Source organism: Poecilia reticulata, linkage group LG8, assembly GCF_000633615.1.
Source record: "Poecilia reticulata strain Guanapo linkage group LG8, Guppy_female_1.0+MT, whole genome shotgun sequence".
In the NCBI taxonomy this organism is placed as follows: Eukaryota; Metazoa; Chordata; class Actinopteri; order Cyprinodontiformes; family Poeciliidae; genus Poecilia; species Poecilia reticulata.
This window is the reverse complement of record NC_024338.1, coordinates 18,181,767-18,200,233: the sequence shown is the minus strand read 5'-3', so window position 1 is coordinate 18,200,233 and position 18,467 is coordinate 18,181,767. Positions and strand designations below refer to the sequence as shown.

At 39.7% G+C, this 18,467-nt stretch overlaps 1 protein-coding gene across 2 annotated transcripts in view; it reads right to left on the bottom strand.

Moving 5' to 3' along the window:
• The window catches only part of syt3 (synaptotagmin III), a 58,523-nt gene that overhangs the window by 9,552 nt on the left and 30,504 nt on the right, over window positions 1-18,467 (bottom strand). For both annotated transcript variants that reach the window (XM_008416388.2, XM_017306283.1), the window contains 3 exons: window positions 18,162-18,338; window positions 11,935-12,061; window positions 3,703-3,921 (listed from right to left, as the gene is read on the bottom strand). In XM_008416388.2, coding sequence (XP_008414610.1) covers window positions 3,703-3,921; window positions 11,935-12,061; window positions 18,162-18,338 — 523 coding nt within the window. The remainder of the gene's footprint in view (window positions 1-3,702; window positions 3,922-11,934; window positions 12,062-18,161; window positions 18,339-18,467) is intronic.

Genomic DNA, 18,467 nt, shown 5'->3' with positions numbered 1-18,467 from the left:
AGCTTTGGTCACCTAGCAACAACTTGTTTCAAGTTCCGCCCAGCTTTGGTTACCTAGCAACAACCTGTTGAGCAGATTCAGGTTTCCCCGCTGAGCTTCATAGGTGATTTAAAAAAATAAAATAAATCAACAACGTGGAATGGAAACTGGACAAAACAGGAAAGGTCACACCACCAATTTTTCACTATTTCAGATATTAAAAACACTAAATTAATCAATGATTATTGATATTGACAAATATGAGACAATTATAGTGTGATACTATTTCAGCCACACCATCCAGCCCTAGTATTAAGAGGATCACCGTCTTTCCATCACATGAAGATGCAGAATTTAAAAAATATTAATATTTTAACAGTTTTTTTCTGCTGTGTTAAACACTGACTGCATAAGCAGGTAATTGTGTTTTTCTCACATTATTAAACTTATTCATATTTATAAAATGTAACAAAATAGGAACCTGTTAGGTTGCTAAATAGAAAATTAAAAGATGAAAATATGTGAAATACTTAATTCCTCATGAACAAAGATCAGTTCATGCAGAACTACTGTCAGTGATAAAAAACAAAGATTTTACTATATGACTGAGTATTAGGGCCACATATTATTAAAAACATGAAATAATGAGATTAAAGTTATGTAAACACAGGAATAACATCATAATAGAGTTTAAATTAGTACGAGACTAAAATCAAAATAAGAGAAACGTAGTATTCAGAGAATAACGTCAACATTTTGAATTTAAGTCAAAATAATACCAGAAAAAAGTCGTAATATGAGGACCATTTCTCTTTCCTGTTCTGAGATATGGCCGCCATCTTTGTTTCTGTATCAACTGGCTCTGCTTAACGATAACCAGCGACGCCCTCTGCTGGTTGGAGGAAAAACTACAACACTAATATAAGGCATAAGCAGAAGTTATTAGTTAAACGATTAGAATTAATTTTAATCTAATAACCTATTAAATGACAATTAATTGTAAGATTAATATTTTTTATCTTCCTTGCCTTCTTCCATCAAAATCCCTGCTATTCAGGTCAGAGTCGCACTCAGAAGCACTTCCCCAGGTGAAGCACTGATATACACTGATGCTTTAAACTTATTTCATAAATTAGACCCTGGTGCCAACATTTTTAAAGCTCTGCTCCGTCTAATTTGCTAATAGCCTTCCATGAATATTTCATATAAATCAAGTTGGACGTAAACCAATACAAAGTTTGGATTCGGCCTGCAGAGCCGTTCCAGTAATCTATACAGACTCTCTCTAGATGATTTTTCACACGACCAGACTTTGAATCAATCTGTCCTGCAGGCAGACCGTTTTCCATACGGACCGCTCCTCCGAGAGCAGAAACCAGACTGGATTTACCGTCGAAACCTGAGCATGTCACCGTTCCGACTGGATCCAGAACCGCCCAGCTGAATCAGAGCAACAGGAAGCAGTGCAGCACTTTGATCAGACGAGATCGGAGGTCCAGTTAAAGCCTCGGGGTCTTAATGCTGGGAGAGGAGTGGCGACTTGTTTGCCTTACATAAATATATTGAGTTTTAGTCTGTTGAACTATTGATCTCAGATGGCTGCGAGTGAATCTAATATTTTGAAAATAACTTTCCTGAATGAGGATTTTAGAATAAAAATGCTAATTATGTGGCTTTCTAACTCAAGGAAATCATATAAAACAAGCAACAGCTGGATCAGTCTATTTACTGTGGCAGCTGCTGTTTATTAAAGTATTTAACTGGATTAAATAAACTACTTCAGTTTAAATTATTTCAGTGCAGATTCAAAACGTATCTCATCTCCAGGCAACAAACCGTAATGCGACAGTGGATGCTAGCTTCTGCTGTAGCGCTAAAACGGTTTCCACAGAGCGTATTAATGCATATTAAGGTATATTTAGTGTTTGATTTATTAAAATAGGCAGTTTTTATAGAGGGTTTCAAGTATTTGCTGGTTTAACTATTCACAGGTCAATAATCTAAATATGAGATAAACCACTGTGAATTTATAATATAATATAATATAATATAATATAATATAATATAATATAATATAATATAATATAATATAATATATGTCATTTATATTATTTTAGGTTATTGGCACATCTCCTGCTGCTTTTACTCCAACTAAAGTCAGACTATTCACTTCAGGAAGCCAGCCGTCACTTAATGGCAGCGACTCGTTTCAGCGCCTCTAGTGGCAGGAAGGAGAATTACAAAAACAAACAGTTGAGCATAAAAGTGTTTCCTTCAGGGCTGAAAAATGTTTAATCAGATCAAAAAGTATTTAAAAATGTAACTGATTAGACTTAAAGTTCTTTTTTTTCCATTTGCTTCCATTTGAAGGCTAAATAAATGTCAAAACTCAGAATCTTTCACTAAAAAAAGTTTTATCCTGTTAAAATAAATTTTTAAACGACATATTTTATTTAGCTGCCTTGTAGGTATCCATACATGTCATTTATTAAACATGACTCAGACAAACAAACAGACGCAGCCATACTGCTACAAGAAAACAGACTTACCAAAAACAAAACAAAACTGAGTCTGAGGAGAGAAAAGATTATTTTGACTCGGCTCCGACGCGTTCAGAGATGTGGACGTTTCATGATGAAACGTCCACATCTCTGTTTCAACAAATCATTTTGAGCAGCAGGAGGATGTGAGCAGATTGTAAAACACAGCAAACTTTTACAATTTTATGAATTTTTAGTTTTAATTTAGTCATTGTTGAATTATGAGACAAATAAGCAAAAGTTTTATTTATGGAAGATGCCCATCATGTGATTTTATCAGATTTTTATCTGTCGTATAATTCAGGTTGATTCATTCATTCATTCATTCATTCATTCATTCATTCATTCATTCATTCATTCATTCATTCATCACAGAAAACACAAACTTAAAATTCTAGAAGCCACAAGAAGAGGGAATTCTGCATTAACTAGTGTCACCACTTTAACATTAAGATTTACAAAATGAGCTAAATCAGACCTGAGCCTTCAGAGACATAAAGACAATTACAAAGTCGGTCTTCTATCACTTGAAGAACATTTCCAGGAGTAAAGCACAAATGTTTCAGCAATATCTAGAGAAACTCATTCATTCGTTTAGCTTTAGTCTCATTAATTAATGCAACAGAGTCTTCACAGGTCTGCCTAGAAAATCATCAATCCTCCAGCTGCAGCTGATCCAGAACGCTGCTGCTGGCATTCTGACTAAAACCAGGAAGACAGAGCCCATCCGCACAGTTCTGAACGCCTTACTCCACAGCTTCTCTTTGTCAGAAGAGCCGTTTTAGAAATTTTATAACTGAACTGAAACACACCGAATTCCACAGCACACCTACATGCTAGGTTTTCAAAGTCAAGCTAGCATAGCTGACCTACTTTCATCTCCCTCGCTATTTTTTCTTAATTAAAGCATTTCTTGACCTTTTCATCTCATTGTAGCAGCTAGTGTTGACAATTGAGAAGTAGCAAAGCACTGTTTCCCTTTTTTTACGTACATTTATGCTTTAGCTTGGTATATTGATAAGTTAACAGCTAAAACCAATGGTAGCCATCGTTAGCGAGCAGCTTTTTGCCGAGACCTTCGCCCATGACGTCACGCTGCAACGCGTTTATAAAAATGAACTTGACTAACCAACACAACCTTCGAGTCACACGGACTCTGAGCGTTTCTCGGTTCGTGTCTTACCGCCGTTCCCTCCACAATGTCCCTCCAGATGGGTTTGTCCCCGCTGCCCTCGCTGAAGTCCAGCAGGTTGTCCACCACCACCTGACCTATCAGGTCGTGTCTGGAGAAGCGATCGAAGTCGTACACGGAGAAATGCAGCTTCCTGGAATGTAGCTCGTTCAGCGGCACGCCGAACTGGAACGTCTCGTTGAACACTGGGTTTAAGGTCTTTCTGTGGACCTGAGAGACACACGGGCAAATTTAGAAAACACTCAGAGAAAATATAGCCTTTAAAATATGGCGCAATAGATGAGAGGCGCATGCTAATTTAATTGAAGTTTTAAAAGTCTCCTTTAGAGGAAAATTATCCGGTACATACTACTCATCAAGAACTATTCTGACAGGATGCGACAGCCATAAAACTCACTACTAACGTTTATGAATCTGAAAAGATGCAATTTAAATCTATATTTCTCCAGAGAAAATAATTATTCCTCAGTGGAAAACTTTCCCAGCAGTGGACGCCTCAGCAAAGTCATCAGACCGAGCAACATCCATCCATCCATCCATCCATTTTCTAACACCCTTGTGGGGTCGGGAGGGTTGCTGGTGCCCATCTCCAGCTAACGTTCCGGGGTCACCCTGGACAGGTCGCCAGTCTGTCACAGGGCAACACAGAGACACACAGGACAAACAACCATGCACACACACACTCACACCTAGGGGCAATTTGGAGAGGCCAATTAACCTGACAGTCATGTTTTTGGACTGTGGGAGGAAACCGGAGTACCTGGAGAAAACCCACCATGCACAGGGAGAACATGCAAACTCCATGCAGAAAGACCGGGGCTGGGAATTGAACCCAGAACCTTCTTGCTGCAAGGAAACAGCTCTACCAACTGCGCCACTGTGCAGCCTGAGCAACATCTACAGGTTAATCAGCATCTTAAATAAAAATATTTAGAAAAAGACTGAAGGAGAAACTGAAGGAGAAAGGGCAAAGTTGCAGCTTTAGGAAACTCAAAAAACAGTAAAGATGTCTGATCGCAGCTACGTTGGTAGAAAAACCCCAAACTTGCCATACAAACTGTTTAAATGATGCCCTTTGAATACTTTTTACCTTCCTTCTTTGAAAACTTTCATGTTTTTTGACTCAAATATGATTTGTTCATGTTGTTCCGTTTGCCTTAAAAATCACATTTGGCCAATTTAAACAGCATTTATTGATATAATTAGACCAGATTATTGAGAAAAGTGAGCATTTTTATTGAGATCTTTAAAAAACGAGCAGCAAAAATAAAAGACTACATGTAATAACTATTTAAATAAAACTGTTAAATTGCTTCAATACTTTTAACCACCTGCTATTAATAATTTTACTGCCCTCAGCATTGATGAAGTGGACACACAGTAAATAGAAAGACGTATTCAGACCCTCCTCCTCGTATTCGTTAATAATTGCCTCTGGCCAGGAGTCCAGACGAACGCCGGGTTCATGCTGAATAATTACGCAGTAACTTGAGAGCTGCATTGTATGGCATCAGCCCTGATTATTAAATAATCATTTTGACATTTGAGTCTTTCCATCGATTACTTTGTTTCAGAAGCGAGCCGAGGTTCCTCAGAGAGGAAAACCAGAGACTTTTTTAAGACAATCATCACAGATTGTACCTTCGTCTCTCCAGCTAAAACACACAGAAAAAAAAAAAAAGAAACATTTCCCTGGGATTCATGTCTTTGAAAACACGCCGAGTTTTCACTCCCACTGCTGTGATGATTGATTTAAATATCCAACAAGTGTTTGCTTTGTCCGTTCCTCTCGCCGTGCCTGTGGCGAAGCACAAACCTCTCCTCCTTTTTCATCCAAAACATTCGGAAACGTAAGCGGCACCAGTTTCTGCAAACCTGTTGAGAATTCGACTGAAGACAAACAAAACCAACACTGGTGAAAATTTCACAGTTTCACCGTTCAGTTGTCTCCGCCTGTCAAAAATGTGCATTAGTTTTAGCTCAGAGTTGCTTTTGTACCATAATAAATGGAACATTGACCAACATATTTAATGATTTTGATGATCGACAAAATGTAACGTCTGTTACTGGTTTCTCAAACTGTAGGTTGTTTTTATGACTTTTTATCTTAGAGCTGTGAACTATATGCTATAAAAATTTATTTGATTGATTGATAATAAAAAATAAAAAAATAGGCATGTCACAATAACAAATTTTGTTGAACAGTAAATTGTCCCAGAAATTGATATTGTTTTGAGACCATTTTGAAATAATATTAAAGTAAAACAGTACAGCCTCTCAAAGATCAATAAACGTTAAATTCTACTTAACATTCAACACTGGAAGTGGAAAACATTGTAAATATCCAAAATAAATAAACAAATCAACAAATAAAATGGATACTGAAGTCAATGTAAACAAAATTATTCTTCAGAAAGAGAAGCAAGTTGAGACCAAAGCACCAGACTTTGGTGGAAATAGAGACACGAGAAAATTATGGAAATGGAAAATATCATGCAATTTATTTATTTATTGCAAGAAGCCTACCAACAAATTACAGTTTGGAGGTAAATATTATAATATCTAGTTGGAAAATGACTCTTTAAGTGAAATCTTGTTTCATATTGTCTCAGAATATGATATCTTCAGTAATTTCTCATGGATTAAAGTGGAATAAATGTGACAAAGTGCTGGAAAAAGATTTTCTAAGGAACCTAAAAACGGCTTCATAAATTGTGGATTAAGTTTAAACTCCACACCGACTCACACGTCGAGTTCAAGGACCTTTTTATGTCGGAATAATTCATAAATACAATATAAGTGGCTCAGGAAAAACAATCATTTGGAAATGTATGGGCCAATGCACTGAAAATGGACAAAAAAAACAGCCAAAGTGCAGAGAAAACATTAAAAGACCCCCAGAGACCCTCAACTATTGATCAAAGATCATAAGAAAGTCTGGCTGCCTGGTTGGAGAGGAGATAAAGAAAAGACGGATGAAAAGGGCATTTAAACCTTAACCCATGGCCTGACCTTATTCCTGTGCCGGAAGGATAAAAATGAATTTCTTTATTCCATTTTGGAGAGAATGATCAAAACAAATCCACTGAATTGAAGCAAGAAGTTTAAAAGGGAAAGTTCTCATTTCTCTTTTTATGTAACTGTGCTCAAAACTTCTCCGCCTTTTCCAGGTCAACTAAAAGCTCAAATGAGAAATAAGACTGGTGTAACATTGTAAAATCTTATTTACAATCATTGTAAATAAGATTGCTGTAGATTTGTAACATTTTCCTGAACCTCATCTGGCTTCAAACTCCTCCAATTCAATCAATCAAAGTTTATTTTTATAGCACATTTCAGCAACAAGGCAGTTCAAAGTGTTTAACATAATAAAAACACAAAAAACATTACATTTTTCCAAAATGTTGTCTAGTATTTCATTAATTACGGTACAAAAGCAAATATAAACAGGCGGCTCTTTAGTCTAGATTTAAAGAAACTCAGAGTTTCGGCTGTTTTGCAATTTTCCGGAAGTTTGTTCCAGATTTGTGGTGCATAGAAGCTGCTGCTGTTCCTATAAATCATCAAAATCATCAAGTAAATCACCAAATTGGGATAGATTTGCTGGAAAAGCCTTTGGTATAAATCTTGTCGAGGAGTAAATACTCACTGCCTAGCTTCGGTTGCTAGGTAACGGGCGGAGTTTCRCTTCGGTTGCGAGGTAACGGCGGAGTTCCGCTTCGGTTGCTAGGTAACGGGCGGAGTTTCGCTTCGGTTGCGAGGTAACGGCGGAGTTCCGCTTCGGTTGCTAGGTAACGGGCGGAGTTTCGCTTCGGTTGCGAGGTAACGGCGGAGTTCCGCTTCGGTTGCTAGGTAACGGGCGGAGTTTCGCTTCGGTTGCGAGGTAACGGGCGCAGTTCCGCTTCGGTTGCTAGGTAACGGTTCTTTGCTGGGTGAGGCGCAGTGCCTTCGGGGTTTGTGACGTTGCATTCGGAAGGTTTCTGAAACGTCACATGACTTTCCAGACGCCAACATAAATGAAAACGAAGACTTTCCGCCAGAGCGGGTCTGTCAGTCCGGTTTATCAGCACCTGATGGTCGCCAAACGTGCGTCTGATGGCGAAACGCCGGCTCTTAGGAACACAAACCCCTCCGAACATCTTTCTGTGAGCAGGCGTCACAATCAGCCGGCAGGGTGTGTGATAAAAAGAGCTCCAAATATGAAAGGTGTAAAATTTCAATGTTAATGAGGGTGTGATTGAAATTAAACAATCAGACACACTTCAAACAAAAAAATGGGAGCCACATTATGTAAATTACTGAAGCATTCATGCTTTTCAAAGGCTGAGGGATCTTTTGTTGCACGCGAGAGACAGATGAACAAAAGGCGAAACCAAGAGGGAGCTTCTTCTAACGGCTACAGCTTCATCGGCGACGTTAGCTTCTGCTTTTCACTCTGTCCCACTTCTGTGATGGTTTCAGTGCTCTTCTGAAGTACTGCTGGTGTTTATGGATACAACTTCACTGCCATACATCACATTTGGAAGTAGTTATGTTGAGCGTCTCCACAGAGGATAGCTGAGACAGGGGAGGTTGATTCTTTGGAGCAAAAGGAACATTTTCTGATACAGAACATCCTGAAAGGTTCTCAAATAATACCTCAAGCCGGGTGGGAATTATACGACAGCTAGCGAAGGTCTGACTTAATGTTTTTCTGAATATAAAAGCACTTCAGAAAACTGTTTTCTTGTTTTAGTTTAAAGCTAACCAATTCTTGAACAAGTTAGGTCTATGGTTTACACAAAACATGTGTGGGAGAATGCAGAGAATGCAAGCAAGTGGTTGCATTGGAAAAGACAATAAAACCCTCGTCTTTTCCAGCAGCCATTGTAAATCAAACGTCCTGGATCTCTGCTGGGGTTGCTAGGTAACGGAGCAGAGTTCCACTGGGGTTGCTAGGTAATGGAGCAGAGTTCCGCTGGGGTTGCTAGGTAACGGAGCAGAGTTCCGCTGGGGTTGCTANGGAGCAGAGTTCCGCTGGGGTTGCTAGGTAACGGAGCAGAGTTCCGCTGGGGTTGCTAGGTAACGGAGCAGAAGGTGCCCTGTTACATTCGGAAGGTTTGTGAAACTCATCCTTTTCCAGACACCAAAAAATATGAACTTATTACCAAAAAAATATCCGTTTTTTTTAAGCACTTAAGAGTTGAGACCCAAAAATGTGCAAAATATGAATTTTGCACATTTTTGAACCAGACATTCCATTTTAATGTCTGCCGTCTGTACGGATTACAATGAACAAATTCTTCTGGTGCAAGGCAGCAGAAGCTGACTAACAGCACATTGTAGTGAGACGAGACCCCAAATCCAGCCCTCCAGAGATCCTGGAGTTTTAGAAGCATCCCTTCTTCAACACACCTAATCAGGATGTCATTCAGCTCTGCAAAGGCCTGGCAACAAGCTATTCATTTGATCCAGTGGTGCTGGATAAGGGCTGCTTTGAAAAGCTGCAGGATGAGAACCACATCTACTGGAAATGGGTCCTATTCAGCTTCTCATTCCCGTCCTGCTGACTGGCACATAGGAAATGAAAGAGTCTGATGTTTTTCCAATCAGTAAACACATCTTACCTTTAAATTCATGCTAATCTTCAGGGTTGATGTTGTTACACAAGGAACAAGAGTCAAAGTGAGCTAGCTACTTTTAGTATCAATGAGGTGCTAAAAACTTAAAAGTAAAAAAATATCTGTGGAGCCATATTAATCGTTAATTAGGGCAAAGCTAGAGAGAGAAGGACTTCTGTGAGTCTGCAACCTACGAGCAGCGGAGTCAGGTTTACCAACTGGTATAACTGACGATGTGTTTTCTAATGCCATTACTAGTAGAAGAAGAAGTGAACAGCTTCAGATCTGTGGCATAAAGCTGCTGGAAGAAAGAACCAGACATTCTGAAACTGAACCAAGGGATGCAATAAAATGACGTCGGCAAGTTATATGTGGTTATTGGAGACATATTATATAAAATTAACTTTTCACACGTTTTAAAACTGTTATTTTGAGTCTCAATTGCTTCTAAAAACGACCAAAGTGCTTAAAAAAAAACCCACCCACCCACCCGTTCCTGTTTTTTTGGCATCTGGAAAACGAGCTGGTTCAAAAACACCCGAAATGTAACGTCACATATCAGCCTGTTGCCCAGCAACCCCAGCAGAGCTCTGCCCAGTAACCTAGCAACCCACGCTGAGTGCCAGTAGCTTTGGTCAGCTGATTTTACTGCTGTACAACGGCTGCTGGAACAGACAAGTGTTTTGTTGTTGACTTACCATGCAGAAACCACTTGCTGCATTCCTGTTGGTTGTGCAGGAGGCTCTACTTGTGCTTTTCAAAGATGTGCAGTTGAATAATTACACATCTTTTTGCAGCCATTTTCACCTGAGAGTGTAAACGTTGAGCTGGGGGGCGTGGCCAGGACCAGTTTATTTGGATTTATAGTGAGAAGATGCCCTAAAACGGAATGATTTTGTGCAAAATATGCAGTGAACATGTTTTGTTTAGACCATAAGACGATCTCAACCTGACCAAGCTTAATTGGTCACCTGTGGCGACCGATAGGCCCAAACAACCTCTCAGTTGTTTCCACTCTAAACAAACCAGAAGGAAAAATGAGTTTCTTTGACAATGTTTATTAAACCTTGCATCTTTATGAAATGCTCCATTTTGTTTATTTTATAGTATTGTTATTTTTATTAACCTGTTGTGTTTATATTATTGTTGCTAAAGCACCTCTGGCCATTTGCTTTAAGCTAAAAGTTGTGCGGGTTACCATTCACTCTTTGACAGTTTCCACAACGCAGCCAAGATTCTCTGAAGGGAAAATTCATTTAACATTCGCTTTTCTGTACCAGCGACAGAAAGCAACACGATCTTATAATATAAACCAAAACCACAAATGAAGGGAACGTAACCCCTCCAATAAATAATTTTTACCTCTTTTAGCAGAACTACTCGTCTTAATTAGACTTTCTGTTCCCTCTAACTTTAGGTCTACAGTGTATTTTTTATCCACAGCCGTCATCTTAGTTAGTTTTTAATGACATCTCAGAGGCACTGAAGCATCACATTGCAGAGTTTATTAATTCACTTTGTTCAGGTCTATCAGTTCCTTGTTCGCTGCTCTCAAGCTGCTCCAGTTTTACGTCATTACAATACGGCATCCAGCAGGGCTCAATTCCAGGGTTTTCTTTTTGTGCATGCTACCTCTGGTAAGTATAATATTCATTTTCATTGTTTCGCAGATGATCTCAAAATGGAAAATTATATTATGTTAACATATACATCAAGTCATGAATGGAAACATTTTTTTTTATTATTTAAATGAAATATAGCAGATTGAGGGCTGCACAGTGGCGCAGTTGGTAGAGCTGTTGCCTTGCAGCAAGAAGGTTCTGGGTTCGATTCCCGGCCCCGGTCTTTCTGCATGGAGTTTGCATGTTCTCCCTGTGCATGGTGGGTTTTCTCTGGGTACTCTGGTTTCCTCCCACAGTCCAAAAACATGACTGTTAGGTTAATTGGTCTCTCCAAATTATCCCTAGGTGTGTGCATGGTTGTTTGTCCTGTCCTCTGTGCTGCCCCATGACAGACTGGTGACCTGTCCAGGTGACCCCGCCTCTCGCCCAGAACGCTAACTGGAGATGGGCACCAGCACCCCTCCCGACCCCACTGAGGGACAAGGGTGTAAAGAAAATGGATGGATGGATATAGCAGATTATTATCCTCATTAAAACTGATTTTCTCAACTGTCCTAATATTTGTTTGGTCCAATAACATCAAACTGTTGCCCTTTTGTTGGAAATAGAACAAAAAAGCAAAAGGTTTACCTTCCCCAAAATGTATTTGGCCAAATGTTGTGAAAAGTAATCCGGATTTGAACAACCTCACCAAAAACAGCCCAATCTGGCAACACGCGTTACGCGTCGCTATAAATCCATCTGATCCTGATCTGCTTTCCCTCACACCAGACTGAAGAGCCTTCAAACCCCAGGAAAATGTGCCAGTTATCTGCAGTTCTCATCTGAAGCACATTATCCAGCATAAATTGTGCCTCAGACTTGATTAGATGGGATTACATTAGTGAGACTGTGTAATTCTCCATGGGTTGTTAGGACAGAATGAAACTGGTGGGAAAGTGTTTTCCTTTCACCGGAATAACAGCCGATTCCCGACGAGGACGGAGGCGAGCGGGACGCACCTTTGTCTGGAATTTCTTCTTTCTGTCTGGCAGTAGGTAGATCTTCACGTACGGGTCGGAGAAGCCGTTGGCGTCCTTCGCTGGCAGGTCCAGAGCTTTCAGTATCTTCACCACCAACTGCTCCGTGCTGAGACGAGGAGAAAGCAGAACCGAGTTATCCTTAAAGTAAGACATGGAGTCGGGGCTTGCACAACAAACACGCCGAGACTCAGACAGGATTAGCCCACACACAAACACCGAAACACCTGTGCTGAACTCGTGCACACAAATTGGAGTGGGAGAGTTGAGAGTCTCTGGAGGAGAAGAGAAGGAGCAAGAATAGCCGGCGAGTGTTTGTGTGCGCCATCTCCAGAGCTGCACCACGGCTGCACCGTCAGCAGAGCGAAATGAAAGCTCAGAGGCACAGAGAGGCACACAGAACGGAGCTCGTTTATTATCTTTAACGTCCTGGGATGAGCCTCACGGACGCACCGGTCCACTTTATCCACTTCTGATACCCATTAGTATCGACCGACACCGATCCGATACAGAAAACCAGGCTGAATGTTTTATTTAAAAAAGGACCACAGACATGAATGCATTAAATTACAATTTATCTGATAACTCTGCACCAAAACAGGAAAATGTTACAGGATTTGAACCAGGTGGAGGAGTTTTAGGGTGGTTTTTTTTTTTTATCTTAAATGCAAAATGTTTGTATATTTGTACAGTTTTGACTCAATTACTGCTCTAAATATGTTGTTCTTTCAACAATTGGTATTTTTTGAGTTGCTCCAGTTAACGATTAATCCATTGTTTCATTAACCGATTAATCACGATTAATAATTTCAGCCCTAATCTAAAGAAGACTTTGTTTACGGACGAGACTCAGATTGAGTTAAACTGAACTCTGATATCTGCAGGGAGGAAAACTAATAGTGGAAAAAGCCAGAAACCTTCAGGTGGCAGATCACGGTGTTGTGCCCTGCAGCTGTTCCTACTTCTCCACACAGAAACATGTTGAAAGGTTGCACGCATTAGTTAGAAATCGGACAATCAGCAGCCTTTGTTTAAAAATAGCCTAACAGCCCCTTTCTGCACAAACGCACAAACAACCGAGCAGGACTGAAAATATCTCTCTGTCACGCAAACAAACATAAGATCTCCGCACGCGCGCTGATGTCTGCACATACGAACGCTTCGCCGTTTATTATGCATTTAATTACCAGATGAAGATGAGGACAGCTCGGAGGCTTTTAATCAGACCTCGTTAGGCTGCGTCTCCATGTGTTAACAAGGCTGTCAGCACTTCATTTGCTGCTGTACAGGAGGCCGGCGTGAGCTGGAGGCTGAGGCCGGATCAGCGGGGCAAACGGCAGACAGTGACCCGCAGCGGCTGCAGCGTCCGCAGGATGCGTGTTGACATCAGAGCCGTGGAGAATCTGGACAAGCGTTTACCCCCGACTCACATCCAGCCACGTAAACACGCAGTCGGGTCAAATCAAGATGATGCTGCACCATGCTGCACTTCGGGATACATTTTTACATTTTCTAATTAATTAACCAGATTAGTAATAACTGGAAAGAAAAGGAAACTAATGCAATGAAGCGTCTTTATTAGCAGGGTTTCTAGATTTCTTCCACAGGAAAATTCAAGCGTATTTAATGAGATAAAAACAGAGACTATTTTAATTTACTTTAATATTAATTTATTACTGTTTTTAACAGTGTTTTATGATTGTATCCTACATTCTACAGCTAAACTTTGTTTTGAAACATCCTGACTGATCCCAGAACAAAACACTAATTAAAAATAAATAACATTATCATAGAAAATATAAATCTATGTTTACTTTCTTTCAATTACACAAACCAATAAGTAATTTAGCCATTAGGAATAATAAATATTCATTACATCAGTGGTGTTTTTTTGTGTGTTTTTTTTTTAAAGTTTTTTTCTCCTGAGGCCAAAACTGACAAAATTCATAAAACTCAAAATGTTGCTTGATATTGAGCAAAATTAACAATGAAATCTCAAAATCCTGACAAATTTAAATTACCTGATTCAATAAACTGACAATGTTAAAATTTGTTTGTGATTTTTTTTTTCTTTTAATGCTTGATAATAAACAACATGAAATCTAGATATCCTCAAAGATCCCAAACATAAAGAGGCTCCAGACTGTTGCCTAATTAAAAGAAAAACACATCATTTTCTAATTTTGGGGTCATCAGTTGGCCAAATTTTTAGTATTCGATTTGTGTTCAGGGGCCAAACAAAATCATTTCATGGGCCAATAATGGCCCCCGGACCACAGTGTGGACACCCGGCATTAAAACAATCCAAACAAATCGGTTTGGAGCCGGGCAATAAATCAATAACAATATCAATCATAATCGACATGTGATCAATATAAATAGATATTATCCAACAGAGTGTTTAATAATTTCACCGCACAGCATTCTGGGAGATGTAGGCAGAGGAAAGACATTAGCTGCTCGACCTCACGGCTAGCTACGCTAAGTTGGTGGAATCAACTCACTCGCTCTTTGGTAACCTAGCAACTCACTCACTCTTTGGTTACCTAGCAACAGCCTGTTAGCTTGCCCTGTTCCAGGTTTCACCTTACAGCTGCTTAAAAATAAAAAATAACTGCGTGGAGTTAAAGGAGAAAACGACGATTACAGTTTGAGATATTAGAACAAAAATCGAATCAATAATTATCGACTGATATGAAACACTCATATCGTGATCAGTTTTTCAGCCGCATTGACCAGCTCCAATAAACGACCTCCAAGCAGAATATACAGAATATATTTTCTTTTTGTGAATGTTCACATAATCTTTACACCTGTATTTGATTTGTTTATACCACAATTTAAAGAAATATATCTAAAAATGTTCTCGCTACATTTTCTGGTATTTAGAAACAATTTGTTCATTCTAACCAACATTAAAACAAGACTTTTTATAGGCACATGAAAATGTCTTAATGATAATGTTTTCCAAATTAATGCAAATTATAACATTATATTGCATTTATTACAAAATATCAAGCACTTTCCAAACCTAGGGAACATAAAATTGAAATTAAATCATTTTTAGGGATTTTAAGGACCCGTGTTAGAGAATAACTGAGGATTTCCCGATGCTTCCTCAGAGTGAATTCACCTGTCGCAGCTCAAACAGGCTCCGCCACCTTCTTCCTGGCGGACTCACGGAAAGCTCGCCGTTATTCCCGCTGTGGAAACGTGTCAGCTTTTAACGGGCTCGTCAATAGAAATGCGTTTCCCGGAGGACCTGAGCAGGTCTGACATCGACTGTTAGCGGGTCTCACACATTAACGCACCGAGGTGACTGAGTGTTTGCAGCAACCTTTGTTTTCTACTCCATACCTACAGAGACAGACGTCATCCGCTGACTTGAACGAGACGCAGGAGTGGGTTTGTTTAGCCGTTTCCTCCATTAGGCTAATTCTCTGTCCTCTGATGATGCGTCGGCAGGTTGCTGCTCAAACCGGCTCACATATATAATTCATGAATGAAACGTCGCACCCTTTCTTTTCTCCGACCATCAGCACTTTCACGCTTTGCAATGTTTCAACGTGTCAGAGCAGGAAGGCATGCAGAGCTGCCCCCCGCAGACCCGACAGGCCCTTCAGATCCAGCAGGCTGAGAACCAGGATCACCATTTAGTTCACACTGCCACCTGAAGTGACCCAATTCCGATTTTTTGGCAATTCCGATTTTGTTTTGCCGGGGCTGTTCACACTGCCAGTAAACGCGACCTGTATGTGTTCTGCAGTCTGAAAGGGCAAACGACCTGAAAGTGTCCCGCATGCGCAGTAGAGGGCGCCATAGCGTCAGCGTTCTCAGTGTTCTGCCAACCGCCGTAAAAGAAGAAGAAGAGCTCAGTGTTTGCGGAAGTAAACATGGAGGCTAACGCAGCTTAGCTTACATATTTGAAGTTGTTATCCGGCCGGAACAGCAAATTAGCAACTTAATCCTCATGTAGTTCCTCATGGTTGTTGTTTTTCTTCCCGCCTGCGTGAATCAGGAAGCAGAATTTGTTGATTATCAGTGACGTTCAGTTCGGATGAATGCGGCCTGGACGTTATGGTCGCATTTGAGTCAGATGCGTATCGGATATGGGTCACATTCGTAAAAGAAATGTTCTGGAAAAAAATATGAAAATTTCTGAGCTTCAAAAGTCAAAACAGTTTCTGAGTTTGCAAAGTTGAAAACTTTTCAAATTCAAAAATGTCAATTTAAGCTCAAAATTTCAGCTTTTTCTAAAGAAATTTGAGTTTTTGAGTTCCAAAAGTAAAGAATTTGCAAAAAAAAAAAAAAAAAAAACTGAAATTGAGATTATTCTGAGACAATTCCTAGAAAAAAACGTAGACATTTCTGACAGTAAAGAATTTGTAAGAAAAAAACCCCGCAGAAAGTCTGAGATTGGGCTCAACATTTCAGAATTTCTTCTAGCAAATTTTAAACCTTTCAAACTCAGAAATTTAAACGTTTTTTCTAGAAAATGTTTGAGCTTAGTCTCAAAATTTCTGAGTAACAAACTCCATTGGTAGGTTATTTCACTTATGGTAAAAATGTCTTATGAGTTAAATAACGAAACCTTTTTCAGTAAAGATTAATTATCGAATAAAACAACCTCCATTTCCTGCTGAAAAGTTAATTATATGTCAATTTTGTCTCATTTCATGTGTACTAAGATATCAGCACTAGAAACTAGACCAACGTTACTTTGCATGTTGTGTTTTTGCAGTGCAGAACTTTTGCTGACCAACAATTTGAACCTTTCTGGTGGAAGAAACCCAGAACGGTTCCCCAGCTTCGCTGCAGAAACCATCTCCTCCTTCAGGTGCGTCGTTCAGGGATTCAGTCCTGCTGCGCTCACATATCCATCATGGCCGCCGTGTCAGACACTCCTTTGATCTCTGCTTGGTGTAACTGCAGAGGTCAAACTTCTTCTCCCAAACTGCTTCAGTCATTTCACACATGACTCCGATGCAAGAGGAAGGAACCTCGGGCCGAAGGACGAGCCGGTGTCGGTCTGAATACGTTTCAAGACTCTCACTGTGTCTTTTCAGATTAAGTTTTCATGGTTTCTCCATTAACATGAGACCCTCTTTAAACCACTTCTGCTCCTTCACACATAACCCAATCAAGCAAGTCGGTGAAAGCTTTCACAGCGCTGCAGGGCATCGCTGCAGAATCAAAAGGAGCGGCTGGTGTTATGCATAAAATGTGGGTCGGACTTCCAGCTTTGTCTTAAAAACAGCAGACAAGCCGCACTGGAAAATCCAACCCGTTTCCAAGGTAATCAAACTTTTCCAGCACCACAGTGACTTAACCGTCACCGTTTTTAATGATAATATTCAACAGGTTAAGTAAAACATAACAAAACTTTATGCTTTGAAAAGTCTCACACGGTGTAAACAACAAACTGGTCAGAGAACGAAACACTAATTTACCAAAAAATCCCCCAATTTCAACAACTTTGTTTAACGTACGAAATATGAGACGATCAATAAGTTATTGATAATAAATATCATCACATTAAAACAAACAAATGATGTTAATGACCTTCCTGCTCTAAATCTCTAAAGCAAAATGTTTTCGGTAAATTTAAAACTGAGTGATATATATATATATATATAAAGAAAAAAACGTAGTAAACAGAAATAGGTTTGGTAATTTTAACTAACCAAAACAAGAAAAGTTCAGTTAGATTTAACATCAGACAGTGAAGAAGTCACTAGTTTCTGTATGAAGTCAGATTTTATACACGAGTCTCACTTTAATCTTAACGTGAATAAAATTAGACTTTTGAGGAAAAAATTCAAAATTCTGAGGGGAAAAAAAACAAAAATCTAAATTCTGAGAAAAGAAAAACCTAAACTCTGACTTCTGATCTCAGAAAACTAAAGTCAGTTTTGAATGTCTTCATAAAGTGTCTTTATTCAGCGTATAAAAATATCTGACTAAAAGCCTAAACTGGGAAAACGTTATTTAAAGTTGAAACCAAAACTCAGATCCAAACTATGCAGTTTAAATATTCAATGACTCTACAGGGAAATCAAGCATTTTCCAAACCTTAAAAACATCCAACATGAGCAACAGCGGATCAAGTTGTCCCAGTTAAATTTCCCAGTGCTTCCAGTTCTGCCTTTCCCCAGTTAAATTAGCGGGAGCCTCCTGTCAGAGTGTGCATTCAGCCGCGCTTTGCTTACTTGAAGGCGTAGCGCAGCAGGAAGCAGATCCTGCCGCAGGTGTCGCCCTGCTTGCCTTCGCCCTGATCGCCTTTGGGCCTGTAAAGCTCCGGCTTGATCTGCCCGATGCAGGTGACCTGCTCCTTCTCCTCGCCGTGGAAATCTGGGCTGGAGAGCTGGTGAGTCATGGGCTTCGGTCTGAAATCACACAGGGAGTCAGAAATATGAGCAACACGCAAGGAAAATAGAAACTGGGAGCTTCGCAGACGGATTCTGATTTCTGGTTCTGCAGGTTATTTTCTGATTCTGCAGGTTATTTTCTGGTGA